This window comes from Suricata suricatta, chromosome 12 (genome assembly GCF_006229205.1).
Source record: "Suricata suricatta isolate VVHF042 chromosome 12, meerkat_22Aug2017_6uvM2_HiC, whole genome shotgun sequence".
NCBI classification, from domain to species: Eukaryota; Metazoa; Chordata; class Mammalia; order Carnivora; family Herpestidae; genus Suricata; species Suricata suricatta.
The window spans coordinates 9,606,746-9,618,995 of NC_043711.1; the positions used below are offsets into that span (position 1 = coordinate 9,606,746).

General features: G+C 59.4%; 1 protein-coding gene across 1 annotated transcript in view; it reads left to right on the plus strand.

Moving 5' to 3' along the window:
- Positions 1 to 3,165: 3,165 nt before the first annotated feature.
- PKN1 (protein kinase N1) overlaps positions 3,166 to 12,250 on the plus strand; it is a 17,403-nt gene continuing 8,318 nt past the window's right edge. The window contains exons 1-7 of the mRNA XM_029917808.1: positions 3,166 to 3,254; positions 4,164 to 4,467; positions 6,210 to 6,361; positions 7,615 to 7,741; positions 10,622 to 10,767; positions 11,040 to 11,253; positions 12,017 to 12,245. Coding sequence (XP_029773668.1) covers positions 3,216 to 3,254; positions 4,164 to 4,467; positions 6,210 to 6,361; positions 7,615 to 7,741; positions 10,622 to 10,767; positions 11,040 to 11,253; positions 12,017 to 12,245 — 1,211 coding nt within the window. The 5' untranslated portion in view covers positions 3,166 to 3,215. The remainder of the gene's footprint in view (positions 3,255 to 4,163; positions 4,468 to 6,209; positions 6,362 to 7,614; positions 7,742 to 10,621; positions 10,768 to 11,039; positions 11,254 to 12,016; positions 12,246 to 12,250) is intronic.

A 12,250-nucleotide genomic window follows, 5' to 3' on the forward strand; every position in this document is an offset into this window, starting at 1 on the left:
AAGGTGTGGGCCTCCCGAGCGCCCGGCGCCCCCTCCCTGGGGCGACACCGTGGAGCCAGCACGGTCCCCTTTTCGGCAGGTGGAGGTACGCATCGAGGGGGAGCGGGGAGGTCCCGAAGGCCCCCGCCGCACCCCTAAGCTCCTCCCCCTCCCCAAGAATTAGAAGGGGCGCGGCGGAGGCTCTACTTCGAATGTCTGTGGCTCGCTGTGCGTCCCGGTGCCTGTCGCCCCCGTCACTCAACTAGGCACGCCCTCCTCCCAAACCCCGCATTCAGTTCCCGGCAGGTGGGGACCCACCTGGGGCAGGTGCCTGGCGCGGTGGCACGGAGGGGAGGAGGCTGCTCGGTCCGTGCCCCTCCTCCTGCGCAACGCTCCGGCGGCCCCCCCCCCACGCCTCCGGGCTGAGCTTTATGATGGTCCCGACGCCACCCAGATTGGCACCTGTTGGCGGAAGTACCCGAGTCCCCTCATTAGGTTGAGGAATGGGGGATCCACACGGCCACCCTCAAGGCTCCCGGGTGGAATCTTATCCCAGGCTGGGGATTCTCTTGTGCCTAGGACCCTACCTGGGCATGGGTGGCAGGGCTGGGTCACCCCTCCACCCATGCAAACACACAGAGATGGGCACCAACCTGCCACCCATCCGGGTTCTCCATGTGCCACCTTGAGACTATCACAGCCTTGGACTCACCCTCCACATCTGTGACAATCAGGCCAGGGAGACTTCTGACTTCGGTGCAGAATCTGAGGCCCACCCTGCGCCTCTCTCTGGTGCCCTCACTAGTGCCTCAAAAGCCCTCTTTTGTCCTGTGGTTGCTGTGTAACTGGGTTTTCGTCTCCTTCTGCACCTGCCCCTGCCCCCGTTCCCTCTGTGTCTCCCCCATGATCCCCTGTCCCCCACCCCAGTCCTGCTGATGGCCTGTCAGCCTTGCCGTGGAGCTGGGCGTATCTGGTGTTGCCGATCACATAAGGTCAGACCTTGGGGCAGGGGTGGGCGGGGATTTCTGCCTCTACCCCCAGCCCTGGAGAGCTGTGTAAGCACCCCTTGGCGCATGCATGCACTTGGCATGTAGCAAACATGACCAGAGGAGGCTGTGAGTCCCGGAATGAGGCTGGGCCTGTGCTGCGGTCCCCCCTCCCATCTCTCGCCCAATTTCTTACCCCCTCCTGGTCATCCCTTTCTTGTGCCTGCTTGGGCCTGCCACCCTGTCCCTCTGTCCGTCCCGACGTATGCTTGTCTGCTCTGTGTCCGGCAAACGGATGTCCTGTCCAGATTCCGGAAACGCCCAAAGCATTGAAATCTCCGGACGTGAGGGTCTAGGTCCTTGGCTGCTCTGGGAAGGGGGGCGTGGGCATGGGGGATTTCTAGGAGGTGGACCCTCTGGATCTGGGTCTCCTGTGCCTTGGTGCCTTGGTGGGAGGTCAGGGAGCAGGGATTCTCCAAGGCTGGGCCACGCTTCTGATTCATGGGTTTGCCTTACTGGCCCATGGGTGACCTCTGCTCTCTGGGTAGGAGTGAGTCACCCAAGGGAAGAGAACCCAGGAGGCTGGGCCTCCCTCCTTCCCTCCTTGCTCTGCGTATTCTCAGGCCTCAGCTTCTATTCCTCTCTGCCTGCACTTTCCCCATTTGAGCTGGCCTGGATCTTGGCCGTATCCCGCTCTGCCTGCTAGGGATGGCACGGGGCTGGGTGGGGGGCAGGGACTGGTTGCCAGCGGGTATTATTAGGTGAACGTGGGCTTAAATTCCAGCGCCGTCCCTGTCTCCCTGTGTGTCCTGCAGCCACTGCCTTGGCCTCTCTGAGCCGTGGTTTTGCCCCCAGAAAAAATGGGCCTAAGAGAGCATTCGTCGTCCAGAGGGCGAGATGTAGATGGGCCTGTACTCTGCAGGTGGGGCTGCTGGGAAGTCTGTGCGGGTGGACATGGTCAGCAGCCCAGGGTGTGAGTCTGTGTCCTTTCATGCAGAGTCTCAGCAGTATTGACATTTGGCGCTGAATCATTCTTTGAGGTGGGGGCTGTCCTGTGCCCCGAAGGCTGTGGAGCAGGCTCCCTGGTCTTAACCCAGGAGATGCCGGGAGCACACCCTCCCCATCCCCGATTAGTGACAACCCAGAATGTTTCTGGATGTCGCCGAATGCCCCTGGAGGTGTGTGGGGATAACCCACGCCCTCCCTGATCCGCTGCTGTCATCTCTCTGAGCCTCAGTTTCCTCAGGATTAATGTGAGGGGTTGGTGGGATGGTGAGAGTGATACTCTTGGCATGCATAAACCCTCCCTGGGGGCAGGTGCCCTCCAGGTTGGGGGGGAGCCAACGAAGACTTCCTTCATCTGTGAAATGGGTTCTCCTGGTGGGAGTTCTCACATAATGCCAGGCCTACCGCTTAGCTGGTGATCAGATTCGGGGCACTCCTGTTTTAAATCCGAGCCCTTCCTCCTGCTGGCTGTGGGACCTTGGGGACAAGTGATGTCACCACTCCAGGCCTCAGTGTCCTTGTCTTGAAAATGGGGTGATAATAGCACCCCCTCCTCATGGACTCGCATAGTTGACCTAGGCGGGGCTTGTAATAACTGCTCTTACCATTGACAGTCATACTTGGCCTTAGGTGGGCCGCCGGTTTGTGGGCACCCTCACCCCAGAGCTCCAGCACTGCCTTCTCATCATGTGGGTCAGAGAGGTGGCCTGGCCGTGCCCTGGCTGTGGCCACAGCAGTGGGTGAACAGATCGAGAGGAAGCCGGAAGTCGGGACAGCCTGCATCTGCAGGGAGGGGGCTGGCCCATATAGGCGGTCATAGAAGCGGGCGTGTGCACATCAGTGTTCATGGGGTAGGCACAGGGGTGTGCCTACCCTGGCCTGCTTGTGGTTTGTGTTTACGCCTGTAGATACATGAGACAGTGTATACACCCAGGTCAGCCCCCTGGAGCCTGTCTACACTCAAGGGAGCCTGGTCTCCATGTCCACACTAGTGGGCGTGTGACACGTGCACACCTTAGCAAATCCTAGAACAAAGAGTGAGGGCTCTCCCTGGTTGCGTCCTACGAAGCAGGGCTAGTCCTGGAGGACGCACTGAGGGGAAAGGTCCTCTAGATGCCCCAGAGCCCCGGAGCTGGCCCCACGCAAGGGGTGCTGGGAGCTGGCAGGAAAGAGGAAGTGGCGGTCAGGAGGCCCTCGCAGGGCTGAGGTTCAGGAAGAGGGCGGGGCCCTCGAGCCGGACCCAGGATGGCGCAGGCCAATCCCCCTTTGGACCAGGAGCTGGAGGTGGGGGCTGGGGTCGGGGTGGGGGGCAAAGAGGACCCCAGTGACACAGGCCGGAGGCCCTGCCCTCGGTACCTCTTGATTCGGGACCAAAGGGAGGAGACAGGTCCCCGGCCTGGGAGTTTTCTGTCTTGGGAGATGAAAATACGTGGGTTTTTTGAGGCTCCCAGGCCAGGATAGAGGAGCAAGGAGACGGGGCGGTGCTCTGTGGAGTCCAGGTGTAGCGGAGGCGAGAGAGGGAGACAGGCCTTGGCCCAGGACCTCCCAGGTTGAGGACACAGCAGAGGAAAGATGGGGCCTGTCCCCAGGATGTCGTTTGGAAGGAGGGAAGAGGAGGCCTGCCCTTGGCACCTCCCAGTGTGAGGGCACCGCCAGAGGAAAAGGGGCCTGCCCTGGATACTTTCTCCTTTGAGAAGCAGCAGAGGGAAAATGGGGCCTGCCCTGGGGACCTAGTTTCAGGGACAGCAGAAGGGAGTTGGGGGTTTACCCTTGGAACTTCCTAGTTTGGGGGGCAGCAGAAGGGGTCTGCCCTCAGGACCTTGTTTTGTGGGGGGCAGTGGGAGACAGGGCCTGAACTTGGGGACCCTCTAGTTTGGGGGGCCACACTGCTGAGGTCATGGGGCCTGTGCTCCCGAATCCTGGTGCTTAAGGAAGAGAGGAGATAAGACTGTACTTACTTACGGGCTCCCCTAGTCTGAGAGTACAGAGAAGGAACAAGACCCTGTCCTTGGCACCTCCCAATCTGAGGGACTCAGGAAGCAGGGACAGGGCCTTGTCTCACCTCCCGGTTTGGGGGGATCCGAGTACGTGGAGCGGGCCCTGTCTCACACGCCCCAGGCCGGGAAGGGGCCCAGCCGGCTGGGACACGGGGCGCACCGTGGGGTCCCCACTGACCACCGCCATCTCCCGCAGAGCGAGCCGCGCAGCTGGTCCCTGCTGGAGCAGCTGGGCCTGGCGGGGGCGGACCTGGCGGCCCCCGGGGTGCAGCAGCAGCTGGAGCTGGAGCGGGAGCGGCTGCGCCGAGAGATCCGCAAGGAGCTGAAGCTGAAGGAGGGCGCCGAGAACCTGCGGCGGGCCACCACCGACCTGGGCCGCAGCCTGGGCCCCGTGGAGCTGCTGCTGCGCGGCTCCTCGCGCCGCCTCGACCTGCTGCACCAGCAGCTGCAGGAGCTGCACGCGCACGTGGTGCTGCCTGACCCCGCGGCCGCAGCCGGAGGTGAGTGGGGGGGACTTCTCCAGAGGGGGGGCCCGGGTCTCCCAGAGCCAGCCCGGCCCTGTGTGCACGGAACCCCCCAGACACAACAGGGTAGCGACGGCCCCCTGCCTCAGCATTCCATCCCCGCAAACACCAAAACCAGCACCCAGGGCAAGGTCTCCGTGGTCACGAAGGGACCTCCACAGTGTCACATGAGTATATCTGAATCTGGACAACACCCCAAGATTCTTTTACACGTTTCTTTAAGTTTTGTTTCTTTAACAAAAGTCTAGGGGCACCTGGGTGGTTGAGTCGGTTAAGCGTCCGAGTGCAGCTCAGGTCATGATCTCAGGGGTTCGGTGAGTTCAAGCCCCACATCGGGCTCTGTGCTGACGGCTCAGAGCCAGGAGCTGCTTCAGATCCTGTGTCTCCCTCTCTCTCTGCCCCTCCCCTGCTCGCACTCACTCACTCTCTCTCTCTCTCTCAAAAATAAATACACATAAAAATAATTAAATAAAAATTATTTGTGGTTAAAAAAACACATAACAAAATTTATCATTTTTTTAAAAAGTGTTATTTATTTATTTTGACAGAGAAAGAGAGAGAGAGAGAGACAGAGACAGAACGTTTGAGCTGGAGAGAGGCAGAGAGAGAATCCCAAGCAGGCTCAGCACAGTCAGTGCAGAGCCTGACATGGGGCTTGAACCCATGAACCGTGAGATCCTGACCTAAAATCTAGAGTCAGATGCGTAACCGACTGAGTCCCCCAGGCACCCCAGCAGAACTTTTTATCTTGCAACCAAAGGGTCCTGCCTCATCACATCAGTAGCCAGAGATCCTCACACATGGCCAACCTGGCACGCAGAGGACACCCACCGACTGGGCACTATCACGAGAATGCCCAAGGACTTCCATCCCTCCACCTGGCACCCAGCAAAACACACACACGGTCCCAGCCACACACAGACAGTACCTAGAGCCTCTTGCACATGGTTACACCAACCCCCAGAGATGCACGCACACAGCTGTGCAACCCTTACACACATTATCCCATCAACAGCTAGAGACCTAGAGGTACAGTCAGACCAGGCCCACAGCCACCAGCACCCATGCCCCGCCTCGGCCTGTCCGCAGCCGGAGCCCGACACTGACATCGCAGTGCTCAGAGATCGTTCACCAGATGTGACCCAGCGTCTCCTACGGTCACATCTGCACCTGAAGGCCCCCCGCCCCGCCCCCGCGTCACACCACTCTCCAGGGCTCACACAGCCTTGCTGGCATCCTGCAGACACGCATGGTTGGCTGTACCAGACACTCCGGCTGGAGATCTGAACGCACTGTTGTGCCGATGGTTAGAAACACGTGCGTTGGGTCACCCTGGCACCCAGAGCGCACACTGGGCATCCCACATAAGTGTGTGAGCACCTCGGGAGACACACGCTCCGTCATGCCAGCGCCCTGTGGGCACAGCCCCTCACACAGCCGCATGGGGGATGGGGGGGCTTTTGTACATGGTCACACTGACACCAGGGACTTCTGTGCACATGGACATTTGCCCACGCTGGTTCACACCAATCTCATCCCGGTGCTGGGGGTTTCCCGGGGCCGGCTGGAGAGGGGGGCACTACCTGGGCCCTGGGCCCAGGCTTTGGGGGCAGAACCCAGGCTGGGCAAAAGGTGGATCCGCTCAGCTGGGCAAAGCCTCTTAGGCAGATGGAGGTGAGGGCCATTGTGACTTTGTCCCCCCTACCTCCATCCCTTAGATGCCCCCCAGTCTCCTGGTGCAGGTAGCCAGGCCTGCTCGGCCACCAACCTGAGCCGCGTGGCCGGCCTGGAGAAGCAGCTGGCTATCGAGCTGAAGGTGAAGCAGGGGGCGGAAAACATGATCCAGACATACAGCAACGGCAGCACCAAGGTAGGGGCAGTATGCACACCCACCCCCATGTGCATGCGCACACCTCCGTGCACGCGCACTCCCCCCACAAGCACGTTCACAATGCGACCCCCGCATGCATGGCCCCCCATGTGTGCGGGCCTGCCCCCCGTGCACACGCACTCCACGCGCACACCCCCATGTGCATGCACAACTGGTGAGCAGATCACAGGCTGGGGGCGGGAACCACAGTGCCACCTACATCTCTCTGCCCTATCGGAAACTGGGACCCTCTGGGTTGGGGACAGAGAGACTGATGGGGACTTGGAGGTGGGACTGGGGTTTGGGCAGCTTGTAGGGAGCATCTGAGATACAGGATGACCGTCAGACAGACACAGCAGAGGCTGTCCCCCGCACTCAGTCACGCTGGAGACTCGAGGGGTGTCCACAGTCAGGGCGACGTTCAGCCTCTCACTGCTGGTGGCATCTCTCTGTCATGTATGCTCACTTGGTCAGGTCAACATTTAGATGCACACATTCTAACATCTAGAGACACGCAGTGTCCTTTCAACGTTTGGGCACACATCGACGCTGTCATAACATCTAGAGACACAGCCAGTGACACTTAGAGACCCGTGGAGGATGCCCACCATGGCCACTTCTAGACATAGAGACAGACACTGTCACATAATACCCAGGGGCACACGGTACAGGCCAACAGAGTGCCTTGGACACCCAGACACACAGTCCATTAAATTCACACCCAGAGACTGGAGTTGTCACACAGACTGGAGCTGTCACACCCACACCCCACTCCTGGTGTTCCTGGAGTCCACTGACTGCAGACTGTCAAACACACCCACCCAGTGACCCTTGGACTCACCCATGTGGCTACCGGCAGGGCCACCCCCACCTCAGGGAGCACTCACCCACATGTGTGCCATTCTGACAGCCAACTCAAAACACGGTGCCTCCTGATGCCAGGCGCAGCGCTGAGCCTGGCTGGCCGATGGGCTGCTTCAGCCCTCAGTCCCGTGGTGGCCAGTGCCGTCAGTCCTCCCATCCCCACAGAGGAGGAAGCAGGTCCGGGGAGGCTGAGCTGCTGGCAGGTGTTAGGCAGCAGAGCGGGATTCAAACCCATTGGCTATGTCTCCCCTCTGCTCCCGGGAGTGCACGGAGGCACGTGCTATCCCCACATCGTCTCTGTGACGCACTCACCACGGCCTGCACAGGGTGCACAGAGGGCCAGTGGGCAGACCTCCGCTTGCCCTTACCACCCATCCCTCCACCTCCAGGACCGGAAGCTGCTGCTCACTGCCCAGCAGATGCTGCAGGACAGTAAGACCAAGATTGACATCATCCGTATGCAGCTTCGCCGGGCGGGCCAGCTGGAGAGCCAGGCGGCTCCAGATGATGCCCAAGGTGAGCCCCTTGCCCCGAGACAGACTAGCCTGCCATCCACCTGGCAGAGCTCGGCTCCCAGCCCCATAAGGAGACCCTTTCTGAGGCAGGGAGGTGGCCACTGGGACTCACAGTATGACTGGAACCTATTCCTGACCCTCTCTGGGCCGGTTTCCCATTTTGTCCTATGTGAGGTCTGCCCTACATCAGGTATTAGTGGACTACAGCCAGAGAACCAAATCTGCCACTGCCTTTTTATTTTTGTAAATAAAGTTTTGTTGACACGCAGCCATGTCCATTCATTTGCTATCTTCTGAGGCTGCTTTCACTCTGCCGCAGCAGAGCTAAGCAGTGACTCCAGAGGCTGTGTGTTCCGCAAAGCTGTAAAGATTTACTCTCTGGCTCCTCGTGAAAAGAAATGGCGGGCCCCCGGATTAGGTGGCCACCTTGTCATGTTGGCCCCCGCTGTGTAGCACTGGGGGTGTCTGCAGCATGTGTCCGTGTCCGTGTGTGGGTCTGTGTATGAATGCCTGAGGGTGACTTAAGCTGATCATCAACCTGAATTTGTGACAGGATCTTGATGTGTGCAAGGATAGCTGTGTGTCCGTAGTATTGTGACGTTGACTGTGGGGACCACGGGCTGTGCGTATGTCCTATAACCAGGATGGTTTGGGTGATCCCCAGTGTAACAGTGTGAGCTGTTAGTGGGGATTAGTGTGTTCAGGCCGCTAGAACAGAATGGCGTAGACCGGGTCCTTACAAACAACAGAGATTTCTTGCTCATGGTTCTGGAGGTTGGGAAGTCCCAGATCAGGGTGTCTGGTGAGAGTCCTCTCCTGGGTTCACAGACAGCTGCCTTCCTGCTGTGTGTGTCCTCCCATGGGGGCGGGGGGAGGGGAGGAGCTCTCTGAGGGCCCCTCTTACAAGGGCACTGCTCCCATTCTTGGGGGCTCTGTCCTCCTGAGCTAATCATTTCCCAAACACCTCACCTCTTAACACATAATACCATCATATTAGGAGTAAGATCTGTATTTCCTTCCTTCCTTCCTTCCATCCATTTTTGTGAGAGACAGACACAGCTTATGTGGGGAAGGAGCAGAGAGAGAGGGAGAAAGAGAATCCTAAGTAGGCTCTGCACCGCCAGCAGAGCCTGATGTGGGGCTTGAACTCATGAAACTGTGAGATGATGGCTTGAGTCGAGCTCACCTGACTGAGCCACCAGGGCGCCCGGGGTTGGGTTTCAGTGTATGAATTTGAGGGAAACAGAAAGATCCGGTCCATAGCAATGGATGACTCGGATGACAGTGTGGGTGTGTGTCTCTGGGTAGGGGAGGTGTTAGTGCTGTTGCTCATCTGTACTGGGAACACCTACATGGGCTTCTCAGTAACGATGTGTGACGGTATGGTCATGTCCCTGCGCCTCTGGGTGGCTTCGTAACCGTGGGTAATGGTACGATTTTGTCCCTGTGAGTGTAAAAGTCCTGGTGATTCTCTGGACACGTGTGACAGCACGCCTGGGGGCAAGAGTGTGACTGTGTTTGTAACACAACGTGCCTTCGAATATCTGGGTTCCTGTGATGCTCTGTCTGTGTTGTTGGTGTCTACGTGAGTGTCACACCCCTATGAGTGATACCGTGATCTCTCCGGCTGAGTCTGGGTCAGTACACAGGCCGGTGGGACTGTCCTTGGAAACTGTATCCATGGCGAGTGTGACCGTGACCTTGTGCTGCTGGTGACAGTATGTCCATATACCTGACCCTGTGCCATTGGGTAACTGTGACCGTCCTGTATTGGGCCGTGTCCCTGTGACTTCATACTGGATGTGATGCCCAGTATGTTTCCCTGCAACATTTGTGCCTGCGGGCATTGGTGTTGCTGTCCTACCTGTGTGACAGTATGATGGCATTTCTTCACCTGTCCCTGTGCCTTATCCACGTGGAAGTGTGATTATGCTCTCCCTGGGTTGGAGTTGGGGAGCCAAGAGTTTTGCCACAGTGTAAATGTGTCCCCTAAGGATATTGGTGTCTCGTGATCATGTCTCTCGGCCCCGTGACAACACCCCTGTGTGGTGGTGTGACTGTTACCTTTGTGAGAATGTGGGTTCCTCTGCCTGTGGGTGACTGTGTGCCTACGCTGGTGACAAAGCAAGGATGCCGCTGCTCCCCTGTGAGTGACAGTGTGGCGATGTCTCAGTGACAGTGCCCTTGCTCTCCCAACTGCTTTGAATTTGACCACGTGGACGGTCACATTCGTTTTCCCAGACCCCTACTGGAAGAACCGGGGTTATTTCTAATCTTTTGCCCTTAGAAAGAAGGCTTCAGTGAATAACCATGTATGTATGTCAAGTGCAGAGGTGTTTCCACAGGAGGGATAACGTTCCTGACCTGGGTTTGCTGAACCAAAGGGCAATTACATTTGCGATTTTGATAGATATGACCAAACTGCTGCCATTGGAAGGCAGCTAGTAAACGTTACCTTTTTTTTTAAGTGTCCCTGTGGCTGTGTGACTATCTTCCTCTGGCTATCTAAATGGCCATAGTGTCCCTGTGACAGTCTCTGGGGATGAAATGGGACCCTGCCAACATGTCTGTCCTTTAAGCCTGTGTTGATAGGGTCCATGCCTGTCCCTGTATGACAGCCTAACTCTGTCCCTGGGATGGTCCCTGTGGGTGACGGTGCTTAGATGAAAGAGTGATTGCATTTGGGGGTAAGTGTGACTGCCTGCAGGTGACAGCGCGACTGTGGCACCGTCACCCCTTGCTTGGGAAAACGGTGACGCGTCTTGGTGGTGGTATGCCTGTGGCCAGTGCCCGTCCCTGTGGATGCGTGCACATCCTGGGGCTGGGAGGGTCGGACTTGGGTCCTAGGCTGGCCTCACCACCTGGCGTCCCACGCCCACAGGGAGTCCAGACCTGGGGTCCGTGGAGCTGCGCATTGAAGAGCTGAGGCACCACTTCCGAGTGGAGCACGCGGTGGCCGAGGGTGCCAAGAACGTGCTACGCCTGCTCAGCGCCGCCAAGGCCCCAGACCGCAAGGCGGTCAGCGAGGTGAGGGGCCGGACTTTGGTGGGGGCGGGGCCCCGGCGAGGGGCCCTCCAATGGTGAGGATTCAGCAGGGGGCAGTGCCTCAGCAGGGCGGGACGTTGGCCAGGGGTGGGGCCTGGGCCAGGGGTGGGGCCTCTTTCAGGGGCGGGGCCTCGTTTTCTTGGAGACTGGGAATGGGACCCAGAAAGTTCGAAGGCTTGGGCCAGGTCTTCGCCAGGCTTGGGGAGGCGCATGCCAGGCCCCATCCCAGCCCCACTCTGCCCCTCCCATTACAGGCCCAGGAGAAGCTGACCGAGTCGAACCAGAAGCTGGGGCTGCTGCGGGAGGCGCTGGAGCGGCGGCTCGGGGAGTTGCCCGCGGACCATCCGAAGGGGCGTCTGCTGCGCGAGGAGCTTGCTGCGGCCTCCTCGGCAGCCTTCAGTGCCCGCCTGGCCGGGCCCTTCCCTCCCACGCACTACAGCACCCTGTGCAAGCCCGCGCCACTCACAGGTGGGTCTCAGCCTCCCCCACCCAGACCCGACCCCCGCGGCTCTGTATCCCTGACCTCTCTCCAAGTCCTGAGACACCCCCAACCTAGATCTCTGCTCTCCCCACCCCATCCTCCTTCATTCTCCATTCACCCCAGCTCTGTAGCCCTGGGCCCCACTTCCCTAGGCCCCATAGCTCTATGCAGTGGACTTCCAGGCCCAGCTTGCCTTCTGATTCTGGACTCTTGCCGGCATCTCCCCCATGTCCCCATGACTCGCCCTCCCTACCCGGCCCTGTTTATCCCCCAGCCAAAGCCCCCTAGCCCAGTCCCGCAACCCCTCATTCTCAGCACCCTCAGCCCTGAGTCTGTCCCTAGCCCCCAAGGCCAGCTAGCTCCTCCCTCCTTAGACCCCTCAGCCATTACTTCCCCCTTAGACCAGCCCTACGCTAGACCCCTGACCCTTTCTCGGACCTCAGGTCAGCTCCCTGGACCCTACACTCAACTCCTTAGTCCAATCTGGCTCCCCACTGCCCCATTCATCGGCCTGTGCCCTAAACCTATCTTCTGTCAATAACCCCCAGCATCCAGAGCCCCTCCCCAGCCCGGCCCACCCCAGCCTCACCCCTGCCCCTTCTCCCACATTTCTCACTTGGGCATAGCCATCCCTGCATCAGACCCCCTGCCCCACCCCGATTGTCCCTCACCAACTTCCACTTGTGTGCTGGCCACCTCTGGACACACCCACTTCACCTTTGGCCTGCGCCTGAGCCAACCCTCCCTCAGGGACCCTGGAGGTGCGTGTGGTAGGCTGCAGGGACCTCCCGGAGACCATCCCCTGGAACTCCTCGCCCTCGGTGGGGACGCCTGGGACCCCTGACAGCCGCACCTCCTTCCTGAGCCGCCCAGCCCGGGGCCTTTACAGCAGAAGCGGGAGCCTCAGCGGCCGGAGCAGCCTTAAAGTGGAAGCTGAGAACACCAGTGAGTGGGCACCGAGGCCTGGAGGGACAACGGGGTGGG